Genomic DNA, 13,878 nt, shown 5'->3' with positions numbered 1-13,878 from the left:
GAACTGTTCTTTAGCTGAGCAATGCCATTTTTGGCAATATGACTGGGTCCCTCTTGTACTTTTCAATGTATCTTTGGTGTTGTTTGCTTGTTGCATCCAATTCCACAGTGTTTATGCAGGTAGCTCATTGTCATTGACTTGTCCAGCCTGACACAAGTTTGACAGATAGATAAATGGACTCACCTCTATCATTCAGAAAGACCCGCACGTTATACCGTTCTGAGGCTGAAATGTAGAGTTGGAATTTGTAGCCAGCTTGTAGAACCTGTGGTCCTTCAGTTCTTAAAATCATGCGAGACATATCCTTCAAATCTGAAACAAAAATAATGACCTCTTTTTTAATCTCCCCAACGCCACTTGAAAGCATTGAGTCTATTACATGTCACAGACAAAGCTTCCAATCTCTAATATCAGTTTTGACACATTCATTTTAACCTGTATCCATTCGTACTGTATTGAAATATCCTCTATTTTCTACAACCTTCAGTATTATTTTTCTACTTCAGTGTGCCAGTGAAACAAATGGAAAAAAGAGTAGGCTGTGGTTCCAGTACCAAGACCTGAATTTTACCGTCCTGTCCATCATAGGAATTGTAGCAGACAGGACATGGACCATGCAAAGGTCCGTTGTCTTCGGGATCTTCTGGCCTTGGGATGAACGCGGGCGGAAAACCCCAACCCACATGTTCTTCTCTGGAGATTCAGGGGGATGACTAGGCTCAGCACCATGCCAAAGGGAAGTTAGAGTATGATTGGCTGGCTGGGCAGTTTGGTTTCAGCCATTTAGTACTCACATCCTATTTGAAGGAGAAACTCTAGCTCCTGCCTTAACATCTTGCCACGTTGTACATTTTCAAACAAAATTTGATCCTTCAAGTGTCCTTATTCCAAAGCTCTAAAGCTCAGTGCCTTCGCATAATTCTACGAGAGCTGGATGTGATATTCCACCCAGAGTTACATTTATCCCATAAGCAAGTTAATGTTCCTAATATGTGAATAGTTACATAATAGCATGGTAATTCAGAACTTGAGGATTTCTGAAAAAAAAAGACATGCTGTCAAAGCTTTTCATCTTGCAGTGACAGAATGGATTACAAGAATACCAAATCTCAAAGAGAACATTTTGTACTGCAATTAGCGTTGTCTTCTCATGCAGTATATATTATTGTTCCCAGTGAGATATGGTGTTTTTTGTGAATTTGTTCCATTAAGCACAAGTCAAAAAGCTTTGCCAGCATATCGTTTTTCAGTTAGCATGTAATATGTATGCAATATGAGACAGTTGACATTTATTGTTTGAGCTGCTGTAGAGACTGCAATAGATGGAATTTTAACTGCCAATCCCCCTCCCTGCCCACAATTGTCCGGTGGTGGCATCTTCTGATCCTGCCGCTGTCAATGGGATTTCCTGTTCTATGCACCCCATGCTGCCAGGAATCCTGTGGCAGGGATTCGCTATTGGAGCAAGAACGACCAAAAAATTCCTGCCAAAAACTCTAAATTGTGCATGCACATAATTCTCCATACCTGAACGACTGTTCACCAAATTATCAGTGTTGTCCGGCATCGAAGAAAATGCATCATCTTTGTCACAGTTCACAAGCAGAATAGCCCCATATCCATTAGGTCCCCATGACCAAGAAGCCTTGTAAAGGAAAGAAACATTTAGTTGCAGTTTATTTCGGACTCTCACTCTGCAATCCCATGAAATGTGAAAGGTATTTTGACTTCTTCAGGTATCACTGCAGTGTGCAGATGGACAATCTATAATCAAACTGCTACCAATAACAGCAGTCTCCCCATTTACAAATCTGAACAATATGGATACAAATAAGAACATTAGGATCAATGCAAAATGCACAAAAAAAAATTTGTCAAGGCATAAGATGGGTCATTAACAGACTTCACATAAAGGGACCATCTTGTCTTTAATACCCAGCATGTAAAGGGTTTTTATTTCTCCCCCACAGCTATAGCTTATTTGTAAAATGTATTAAAATACATATATGACTTCAAAATTGACATCAGGTAAATTGCAAAACAATCACTCTTCCACTAATGTTACTCCTAGGCTTACAATGACAATCAATATTTACAATGTGCACTTCATGTCAAACAATCATCCGGAGGGGTTTTCACTGATTCCAGCCTTTGATGCACAATGGCTGAAGGGCTTTAAACAATGATTGTTCCCCATCGCACTTTGGCAGCAGCTGCACCAAACTTTAGTGCATCCCTCAGCACGTAGTCCTAAACGTGAGAATGTGCTGGTTTGCAACAGTTGGTTATGGACAAGTCTTTGCACTGGGAGACCAACAGGTTTCAGACAGACCAAAAAGCACTTTTCACTAAGTTGATGGTCCTGCAGCAACAGTTTATGTTTATGTTAGTGTGTGTCCGTGGGAACAGCCAGTAGAGCACAGAGTTCTGGGTCATGAATGAACCTTGACAAGAACCACTGCATCTTTTTTCAGATCTACTTCGCAAAAACTTATTCCAGAAGGAAGTGGACAATGATCTTCTCTCCACCACAGCCGCTTCAAGGGCATTGTGTGAAGGCAATCAGACTCCAGGCATGCTGGAAGGATAGGGAGGGCCCTTCTTACCAACAACCAAGCTGCATCTCAGTGTTTGTTTGAAAGTTCTGATGATAAGGCTTTCTGTCAATCACTGACAGTCTGCCTATAGAACCAAGCAAAAAGATCTACCATCTCCTTTTCCTGCAGGATCTCAGCAATGCAACCTGTGGGCCTCAGCCCAATGGACAAAGGTCTGCATAAACTTCTCCATGAGGGATAGGTAGAATGGTATGGCCATACAGAATGGAGAGCTCCACGGCAAAGTGGCCAGACTCATCTTTTGCAACTGCAGGGACAGATATGCACCACTTAATGCAGCTGCATACGGAGGTGACCACCAGGATGTATTTGAAATAAAATGGATGAATTAGTTGCACAGATAGATGTAAAAGGATGTGATGTAGTTCAGCTTACAGAGACATGGCTCCAAAGTGGCCAAGGATGGCAAATAAACATTGAGGGCTGTTCAGAGGTTAGGAAGGACAAACAGAAAGGAAAAGGTGGTAGAGCTGTGCTGTTGATTAAAGAAGCTATTGATCCAAAATTGAGGAAAGATAATGGCACAGACAATGTGGAATCTATATGGGTCAAGTTAGAAACACCAAAGGACAATAAGCATTTGTGGGGTGGTATACAGACAACTGTATGTTGGGAATAGCATTAGACAGAAAATCAGAGATGCATATGATAAAGGAACTTCTGTGATTATGAGCAAATTTAATCTGTTTATAGGTTGAGAGAGTCAAATTAATTACTGGAGAGGGAACATCTGGTTTCTATAGTTATGTTTGAGGTCTCCTTGACCAATGGACACCACAGCGGCTAGCATGCATTACGAGCCCTGGGAACAACGGCTTAATTTGTTTTTGGTAAGTTTCCTTTAAAGTTTCATCTTTTGTCACAGTGTCCCTTTAAGGAGCTGTGAATTAGCTAATTAAGTAATCTGTCAATTAGTTCATTTTTACTGGTTCTCAAAACAATATAAAGTTAACTGTGACATTCTGCAGGTAAGATTCTCTGGCGTCTTCGCAGTTTGCTGGCAGCAGGAGGCAACTTGTCATTGGCCAATGGCAGGATCTTTTGGTTCCACCGCTGTCAATGGGATTTACCACTGAATCCACCACAAACCTCTGGGAAACCTATGGCAGGGTGTGCACCATCGGAAGGACCAGAAGATCCAACCAGCAAGAACGGTGGGAAAACCTTGTCCTATATGTTTATCTGTAACTGCATATGTAACTTAGGTAAAGTCTACTCAGGGACAAAACCTGGGAGCAAGAAGAAGAATAGGCTGCACACACACACACCTATTATTCCTTGATTTTCAAAGAAACATAGTCATTCATCCAGTTGACCAATTTGAGAGACATTTTTCAGACAAGCATTCCTCTTTTTGTTGTCAATCACCTCAAACACCCATGTCAATGATGATCTCAAGTGAGTTAAGCTGCAGAATCCAGGCCTAATGTCAGACTCACTTCCTTAACTTGCAGGTCTGCTCATTACAATGAATGTTGTATTTCTTTCAGTGGGGATGTGATGCAAGATAGGAAGAGGAATAGGCCATTCAGCTCATCAAGCCTGCTCCGCCATTCCATTAGTTCATGGCTGATCATCTACACACTATCCCCATGTCATTTAAGACTCAGTGATTGAGCTTCTACAGCCCTCTGCGTCGGGAATCCCACAGATTCAATAGGGGAAACATCTCCATCCACCCTGTCACGGCCTGTAAAAATTTCAATGAGGTCACTCCTCATGCGTTGAAACTCTCAGACCCAGTCTCCCCAATCTCTCCTAGCAAGGCAATCCCAGGGATTAATCTGGTGACCTTGTTGCATTCCCTCCATGTCAAGTACTGCTCCTACCAAGCTACTTTTGGGCCTATGGCCATCAAGGCTTAAGCTTCTCGAGTTTCTAAGAGAATGTATTGTTGCTTTGAATGTTCTACATTTTGGGGAAAGAATTTTAATTTCATTTGGTGCTTGAAAAGTGAATGATTATGGTTTGTAAATTGGGTGTCACCTCAGCTATGCTGTGGTTACCCTAGGCCAATTTGATACTCATGTGGGGTGAAGTAGTATGCCCATGGGTGTAAGGCTGCTTTCGAATTTAAATTAGGGTACTACACTGATGCAAAATTCTGGCACAGCTGGCAAGAGCTTCCAGTAAACAAGCTACACCTATTTCTAAAAGATCTTGAATAGCCTAACCAGTGGTTTGGAGTTGGGAGGACCTTTGATATATCAATGACTTTTGAATAAAATTACTTCAGAATATTAATTTTTTTTGATTACCTTACTTGGATGATTCTCTTCAACTTTCCCATCACGATCTGCATCCACATCTAGGGATATGCCTGCAAAAGAAGGGTAGTGAAGCTAAGAGAATGTCTCCATGACTACAGAGTTTTACTATTAGTCCCAGTGCGTCAGTTCTCCAATACATAGCGAAATAGCACCATTGCCCTGAGCAACCATTTATAAACACGCCTGCCACCACAAAAGAGAGATGAGCAGTTTTTGAGCATTTTATTATGTATCTGAGAAATATCTTGAAGCACTTCACATAATTTAACTTAAAAATGTTCTCATAAATGTGCAGTGTGTTTAAGCACGGCAGCAAAGGAAAGGATAATGAAGTAAAGTTTATTTATTAGTCATAAGTAGGCTTACATTAACACTGCAATGAAGTTACTGCGAGAAACCCTGAGTCGCCACATTCCGGCGCCTGTTCAGGTCAATGCACGTCTTTCAATTCTGGGAGGAAATCGGAGCACCAGGAGGGAACCGACACAGGCATAGACAGTGATCCAAGCCAGAAATCGAATCCGGGTGCCTGGCGCAGTGAGGCAGCAGTGCTAACCACTGTGCCACCGTAATGAAAGAAAGAAAGATTTTCATTTACATAGGACATAATCTTCTGGCTCTTCACACCAGCCGAATCTTCTGGTCCCACAGTCGATGAACCTCCACTGTCTGTTTCCAAGCAGCATAAGGTTGAATCAATGGGAAATCCCATGGACAGCAGTGGGACCAGAAGATCCCGTGCATTTTTCTATGCTGTACCCTAATTGGATTTTTTAAATGGATTAAGAATTAAGTTCAAAATCTTTTACTATAATCTCCACAAGCAACATCCGTTAAATCTCACTTACTGACAGCTGTAAACTGCAGAGTCATCTTGTCAATGGGGTTGTTGGACTTATCTTCATAAAATGTAACTGTGACCTACGGCAAGAGAATGGGCATGGAGTTAGGAACCAAGGATAGAAAGCATCATACAATTCAAATTTTGAAAAGGGATGTGAACTCGTGTAAGAGGATGACCAATCACAGCTGTAACACTCTCACTTCTCTATAAAAGGTATATTTTGTCTGTATAGCGCCCAAGAAACAATATTTTTCGCAGTATGTTAATACATGTGACAATAATAAATCAAATCAAAACTTTAATCTCAGACATGAAGTCTGACTGATCAGGTGAGGTACCAGTGTGGCAAGTAGAACTGTAACTTCAGAATGGTATAACATTCTGGGACACAGTTTGGAGCTCAAAGCAAGGGTCCCCTTAATATCCAAACGTGTGTGCAGCTGCCTTTTGAAAACCCTAGCTTTTCATTTAGCTTTCATTGATTGGTGGATTATTCCAAATTCTTATCACTCAAAGTGCTTTCTAACACATACTTGTTTAAAACTTGCTTTCAAATCATTTAAATTAATATACTTTTTATTTATGGGATGTGAGTATCACTGGCTGCATCAGCATTTATTGCCCATCCCTAGTTGCCCTTGAACTGAACGGCTTGCTGGGCCATTTCAGAGGTATTTTAAGAGTCAACCACATTGCTGTGGATCTGGAGTCACATAGACCAGATTGGGTAAGGATGGCAGATTTCCTTCCTTAAAAAAGATGGACGGATTTTTAATTCCAGAATTTTATCGATTTCAGATTTCATGATCTGCCCTGAAGGGATTCGAATCCAGGTCACCATAGCATTACCCAAGTCTCCAGATTATTCATCCAGTGACAATATCACTGCACCACTAACTCCCCCATTCTGCATTTCCTGATTCAGTTTGAAGTACAATTTTGCATTTACTTGAGTTGCACCATTTAACATTTTATCTCCACTTAATTGTCTTCCTTGCAGAATGTAGAGCTTGAGATTCTCATTTCAAATGGCTTAACCCTTCGAAATGTACAGCCTGGAGGTGACTATTTCATTGCATCAAATACTAATCTGTTACCGTTTCCACTTCAATTTCTTGACAGTGTTCACTTTCATTTCTAGTTGAGGAAAGGAGCAGAGAAAAGTGTGACTAAAAAGGAAAGGAATTGGCGGCATAGTGGCATAGTGTTTAGCACTGCTGCCTCACAGTGCCAAGGATCAGGCTTGGGTCACTGTCTGTGTGGAGTTTACACATTCTTCCTGTGTCTGCTTGGGTTTCCTCCGGGTACCCCAGTTTCCTCCCACAGTCTAAAGATGTGCAGGTTAGGTAGTTTGTCAATGCTAAATTTCCCCTTAGTGTCATGGGGACTAGCTAGGGTAAATACACGGGATTATGCAGATAGGGCCTGGGTAGTATTGAAGTTGGTGCAGACTCAATGGACCGAATGGCCTGCTTCTGCACTGTAGTAATTCTATGACATTCTATAAGTGATGAGAAGAAACAAGGAAATATGAGTTCAAGGGGATGAAACGCAGGAAGTGGCACCAGGAATATTTCTGAGAATATCACAGAAAAAAGGGCAGTAGCATTACCTTATTGTCATTGACATCTCTGCTCGTTTTATCCTGTCTGACTAGGAGGATGGTTCCTTTACGCAGAACCGATTTCACTACATCTTCAGTCACTGGGGCTACACGCTGTTGATGTGAAACTGAGCATTTTATGCCGGGGCTGAAACGGATTTCAAACAGCTGAGACCTGGGAGGCGATGGTCTGGAGAAAGAGACGGTTCAACTGAGGTAATGGATTGATTTAAAAAAAAGAATCAGTATCCTTTAACTATGTGCCCATTATAACACACTCAGCTCAAATAAACACATTTCATTGACACCCTGCCTTAATCAGTAGCAATCTGTCTCTGTCTATGTTCTGATAACCACATTCTGACAGAATTCCACATAAACCATCTTGACCCATGAGTTTATTCTAGGGATGAAAAACATTGAAAAGCTTCATTTTTGAGTAAGGGCCCTTTACCTCATCCGCAAACTACAGCAGTCCTTCTAGTGACACTGTTGGGCAGCGAATGAACAGTGATATATGTCCAACTCAGAATGGTAAGTGACTTGAAAACAAGCTTGGGGCTCATCATGTTCCTGTGCCCCTGCTGCTTCTGGGTAGTAGAGGTTGATGGCATGGGGTTGGGAGAAAGCTGATTGGCCAGGTATGGTCATTCTGCTTTTTATAAGATAGAACATACTTGCAGAATTGTCCATGTCATGGAGTAGATTTGGATACCAGAGCTCCACTTAAATACTTACTTGGTCGGCAGTGGGGATAGACTTTCAGCACTGCATCTGGGATGCTATCAGGTTGAGAGCTTTCATTATGTCTATTACACTCAGCTGTTTCTTAATGTCACAGTGCAGGTCACACTGGTCAGCTACAGCAGAGAATGGAGATGTTTGTGGAGCCTCCTTCTCATGTCAAATGTCTAATTGTCTATCATTAGGAATCTGCCAGAAAGTTTGCTCTTATCCATTGGTTGTTTTTTATGTTGAGCATGCATTGGTGCCTTGTGCTGTAACTTTGCTCTGTCCAAACCTCATTCTAAGGCATGTTTGCTGTTGCTCCTGGCATGCCCCACTACAATAACCATTGAACCAAGGTCAGTCTCTCACCTTGGGCAAGTGCTGCATTGTTGTTAAATCTCTTGTTTGAACGAGACATGGAAATATTCCTGTGACACACTTAGAACAAGAGGATCAAATGGTTTACCTGGTGTCCCAGCCAACACTCATCCATCAACCAACAACACAGATTAACTAGTTGTTCACCTCCTTATTGTTTATGTGATCTTACTATGCACAGATCAGTTGCTGCATCTCCTTTCAAAACAAGTGACACTGTGTCCAAAGTAATTCATTGGTTGTATAATGCTTTGAAACATCCAGTATATAGGATGCTATCTAAATTCAAGTCCTTTTTGATCCTAGTATCTGTCACTACAATCCCTGGCCTCCAGTGACTAACAAATTACATTTTATGCTAATTATAGGACTAGTTATACACTAAAAACTAATCAATGCACTAATCTGGTTCAGTAAGTGGTCTCACAACACCAGGTGAAAGTCCAACAGTTTTATTTGGTAGCAGAGCTTTCGGAGCACTGCTCCTTCATCAGGTGAGTGCACCAAGTTTAATTTTTTTTAATAAATTAAGCTCAGTTGGCACTGTGGTTAGCACTGCTGCCTCACAGTGCAAGGAACCCAGGTTTGATTCCTGGCTTGGGTCACTGTCCGTGCAGAGTCTTCACGCTGTCCCCATGTCTGCGTGTGTTTCCTCTGGGTGTTTCGGTTTTCTCTCACAGTCTGAAAGACATGCTGGTTAGGTGCAGTGTCCATGCTAAATTCTCTCTCCGTGTACCCAAACAGGTGCCAGAGTGTGGCAACCAGGGAATTTTCACGATAATTTCATTACAGTATTAACGTAAGCCTACTTGTCAAACTAATAAATAAACAAACGTACTTACTTGTAAACATCGATGCTGAGTTCCGTTCCCAACACATAATTTACCTGGGTGGTTTTCCCACATTCCATGCGCAGGGTCCTTTGCTTGGACATGCTGAAAGTTTACAGCTCTCTGTAGAATAGAAGTCAGTGTTTCAGCTCAGCTGATCTGTAGACACCCACTGCCTTGCTCACAATAACAGCCCAGAGCCATCCAATCACTTGTCTGTCTAAGTATCAGAAGCATTTATCATTGAATATAATCAACAGCTGCCATCATCTCTTTATTCTCCCTATATACCTATCTGCAATATTAATACAGTTTAAAATCTAACAAACTAACTTGAAGGCAAATTCTTTGGTTCAGTTACGTGTGGGCAAAGTATCAGCAAAAGGAAAGTAGCCCCATTCAGCAGATGCTCATAACTCTTGAGTTAAACAGTTAACAGAAGATGCTGTCATTGGCGTAAATGCCTTTATTGCTGTTATAAACTACAAGAGACTGAATGGCTAATTTGAATTGTTTACACTCTTTGATTTTCAAACACAAATCTCAGAGGAAAGAAAAAAGTTAATCTCCATTTTGAATTGCTTATTGACCAATTGCTCACAGTTAATAGTTAATCTAGAAACTAATTCTTTTAAAACTGATTCCTTTTTACTTCCAAGCTCAGTTTGACTTTAGTTTGAGTCTACTCTGCTTCTGGCTCATGTCTGCTGGTCTATACTAAAAACAAAGCTTGTACTTTACCGTTCCCTCGCCTCTGCGCACAATCATTTCATGAATATTTCAGAGCTCAGTCGGATTTTAGTTTAAGCGTCTACTCTACATCTACTCATGTGATTCCTGCTGCTCAAAATTGAAAACAAAGCTTGGTATTTTCTAGTTCCCTCGCCTCTGCGCACAATCATTTCATGAAGCCGTTTCAAAAACAAGTCTGTTTGAGCCCAAGCAACCAGCACCTTATCCTTTCCAAACTATTTCACATAATGCGGTCTCCAGCACAAGTTAAACATACCTATGTAACCGTATACTCTGACTCTTGAATGTCAGAGGGCTGAGTTTTTCCCTATTGTTGCACAAACTCCGCCCTCTGAACAATGGCTAAATTAGGCTGCTGATTTAACATTGGAACTTCAAAGCCCTCAAGAGACAGAAGTCTTACCTGTTCTGACTAAAACATGACTTCAGCCCCATGTCACGTGATTATTTTTCAAACGTGTTCTGAAGTAATGCTGCAAGCTGCTCAGTTGTAAAAAATTCCTTCCAGACAGCGAATGAAGGCCAGTTAATGCAGCAAAAGCAGCCACATCCTGAAAACAGTAACAATAAACGTTAGGGAGACTGCAGATTTCATAAACCATGATAGCAGGGGACGAGAGTAGTCCATTGCACTGGAGCAATGCTGACACCTATGATCGTGGTTTGCCCAGGCTGGGTAGAGTAAAAAATCAGGATAGCCAGTGAGGTTAAACTGACTTTATCTGATGCAAATTTTTAAAGCCAATTTGGTGTTCTGGCTAAGATGAAGTGTTAGATTGAGCCCGGGAGGGGGTGCAATGCCTCATATATCAGCTTGGATCTTGTTTGATCGACCCAAGATGGGATACAAAGTCCTGTCTTGTCAGCTTGGATCTGGTTTGTCCCTCATGCAGGGACCATGATTGGACTTAATTTGAATTGGCTCTTTTGATTAGAAATGAAGTACCAAAAGATGCCCAAAAAAGAATCTTCTTTTAGCTGAAAACAGGAAAGCTAAAGTGGTGACTGGGCAACTCTGGGCTTTTTCTGATGGAGGGTTTAGTGTGTCTATATCAAGCACAGACAAAAGATAATGGGGATAATAGTCCAAAATTCTGTCTGAAGAATATTTTTCATTGCTATTGTTATGGAGCAATGCTTTATAAATATGACTTTATCAATTTACTGACTGGAAAGCACTAATTGATTTTAAAAATAGACTAAAGCCACCTTCCAATGGCTAGATATCACAGACAAAGATGGCTGTACATTTGTGTCACTATACCTTCTCCATTGCAACATCGCTCAAATGGAGACAACCTGTCTGCAAATACTCACCGGGAATAATTGCCTTAAGGAATATGAATGTGGGACATCTCTTACCCCACTGGAAAAGCATCCAGACAATCACCTGGCTATTCATATTTGAAGAGACAAAGTATTAAACACAATAATATGGGACTCCAGTTATGAAAGGTATGTTGGCAGACCATGTAAACCAGGCAACTGGAATCCACTAGCCATGACTTATGACAGGACAGCTAATCCCTTGAGTTTTTAAGCAACTATTTTTTTCTGCAAACCAGCACAGACAAAATTGACATTGAAGAAGCAAGAAGCTGAATGGTTCCCCCTTGCTCTCCCTCCTCATTCAACTTGCAAGTTTTGAACTCTGAGTTCATTTAGACCTCACATAAACAGTTAAACAAAGCCACGGGTAAATTGTCATCTTCTTACTCTATTGTGGCTATATTTTCACTTTTAAGTTCATCTTCCAGACTGAAACATTTCAGTATTTGTCTTTTGAGATTGTCAAGAAGATGCGCTTTTATCAAATGGTGATTTTTCAGTCCACTGACGTAAGAACACAAGAAATAGGAGCAGGAGTAGGCCATCTAGCCCTTCGAGCCTGCCCCGCCATTCAATAAGATCATGGCTGATCTGAAGTGGATCAGTTCCACTTTCCTGCTTTCTCCCCATAACCCTTAATTCCCTTGGCTGTCAAAAACCTACCTACCCGTGACTTAAATATATTTAGCGAGGTAGCCTCCACCACTTCAATGGGCAGAGAATTCCAGAGATTCACCACCCTTTGAGTGAAGAAGTTCCTCCTCAACTCCGTTCTAAACTGCCCCCCCCTTATCTTGAGGCTGTGCCCTCTAGTCCTGCTGTCCTTTCTGAGCGGGAAGAATCTCTCTACCTCTACCCTATCCATCCCTTTCTTTATCTTATACGTCTCTATAAGATCCCCCCTCATCCTTCTAAACTCCAACGAGTACAGACCCAGTCTATTCAGTCTGTCTTCATAGTCTAACCCCCTCATCTCCGGTATCAGCCTAGTAAACCTCCTCTGCACTCCCTCCAAGGCCAAAATATCCTTGCGCAAGTGCGGTGACCAAAACTGCACACAGTACTCCAGCTGCGGCCTTACCAGTGCCCTATACAGTTGCAGCAAGACCTCCCTGCTTTTATATTCTATCCCCCTCGCTATAAAGGCCAGCATCCCATTCACCTTCTTGATCACCTGCTGCACTTGCAGACTGGGTTTTTGCGACTCATGCACAAGGACCCCCAGGTTCCTCTACACCGTAGCATGCTGCAGCTTTTCACCCTTTAAATAGTAATCCCTCCTACTATTATTTCTGCCAAAGTGGATAACCTCACACTTTCTAACATTGTACTCCATCTGCCAGGTCCTCGCCCACTCGCTCAGCCTATCCAGATCCCTCTGTAGACTTTCCACACCCTCCGCACAATTTGCTTTTCCACTCATCTTTGTGTCATCAGCAAATTTCGTTACCCTACACTCAGCCCCCTCCTCCAGATCATCTATATAAATGGTAAATAGCTGAGGCCCCAGCACCAATCCCTGTGGCACTCCACTAGTCACCAACCGCCAATCAGAATAGCACCCATTGAAACCAACTCTCTGCCTCCTATTAGACAACCAATCCTCTATCCACGCTAACATCTTACCCCCAACTCCATGCTCCCTAACCTTCTGAAGCAACCTTTCGTGCGGCACCTTATCAAACGCCTTTTGAAAATCGAGAAACACCACATCCACCGGTCATCCCCTCTGTCTACAGCAGTAGTCACATCCTCATAGAAATCCAATAAATTTGTCAAACACGACTTCCCCTTAACGAATCCGTGCTGTGTCTGCTGACTGGAAACATAAACCTGAACTTTTAAAAACCGATTTCTTTTTAAACAACAGGCTAAAAGGGGATGACTGCAAATTACAGGCAAGGGATGGCTGCGTCAATTTCCATCATCACGCATTCCAAATTCCATTTGATTAAAACGGAGATGCCAGTCTGTGAGGACCCAACCAGAGACAACTCCTGGGAAATATGAAAGCACCTTTCTCCTGTGACAATAGCAAGACATTAAGAGATTTGGCTAATAAAAGCAGAAAATGCAGGATAAACTCAGCAGATCTGGCAGCATCTGTGGAGAGAAACAGAGTTAATGTTTCAGATCTGAGTGACCCTTCTACTGAGTTTATCCAGCATTTTCTGCTTTTATTTCAGATTTCCAGTATCAGCAGTATTTTACTTTTAGCTGTGATTTAGCTGTCAGGGATGGGACATTTAATCTAATCACTTGGCCATGAGACAATGGCTAGGTTAACTTTGCATACATGAGCTAATCAAGCTACCTTTTGGAATAGACAAATAACCATCTTATTTGGATACTCAATCTGACAGTGGAGAGAACAAATCTCCCTTTTATTTGCTTAGAAAGACATTTTTGGTAGAGAATTGAGACTGAGATACTAATGAATAGAGAATAAGCAGCCAAAACCATTGACCCTTATTGACTGTCCTCCCTTCCTAGCAGGTTTTGTGTCCTGTTTGCTAATTGAGAT

The 13,878-nt window shown here is 41.7% G+C and overlaps 1 protein-coding gene across 3 annotated transcripts in view; it reads right to left on the bottom strand.

Moving 5' to 3' along the window:
• padi2 (peptidyl arginine deiminase, type II) overlaps nucleotides 1-10,756 on the bottom strand; it is a 28,246-nt gene extending 17,490 nt beyond the window's left edge. The window contains exons 1-7 of one of the 3 annotated variants that reach the window (XM_080214989.1): nucleotides 10,429-10,756; nucleotides 9,285-9,395; nucleotides 7,345-7,525; nucleotides 5,737-5,809; nucleotides 4,877-4,938; nucleotides 1,528-1,645; nucleotides 184-312 (exon numbers count right to left, since the gene is read on the bottom strand). In XM_080214989.1, the coding sequence (XP_080071115.1) occupies nucleotides 184-312; nucleotides 1,528-1,645; nucleotides 4,877-4,938; nucleotides 5,737-5,809; nucleotides 7,345-7,525; nucleotides 9,285-9,376 (655 nt within the window). In that variant the 5' untranslated portion in view covers nucleotides 9,377-9,395; nucleotides 10,429-10,756. The other 2 variants (XM_080214987.1, XM_080214990.1) reach the window with 2 other exon arrangements.
• Nucleotides 10,757-13,878: the final 3,122 nt, after the last annotated feature.

This window comes from Carcharhinus amblyrhynchos, chromosome 30 (genome assembly GCF_965287045.1).
Source record: "Carcharhinus amblyrhynchos chromosome 30, sCarAmb.v2.hapA, whole genome shotgun sequence".
NCBI classification, from domain to species: Eukaryota; Metazoa; Chordata; class Chondrichthyes; order Carcharhiniformes; family Carcharhinidae; genus Carcharhinus; species Carcharhinus amblyrhynchos.
Note: the sequence above shows the minus strand (reverse complement) of the source record. Positions and strands in the feature narration are given on the sequence as shown.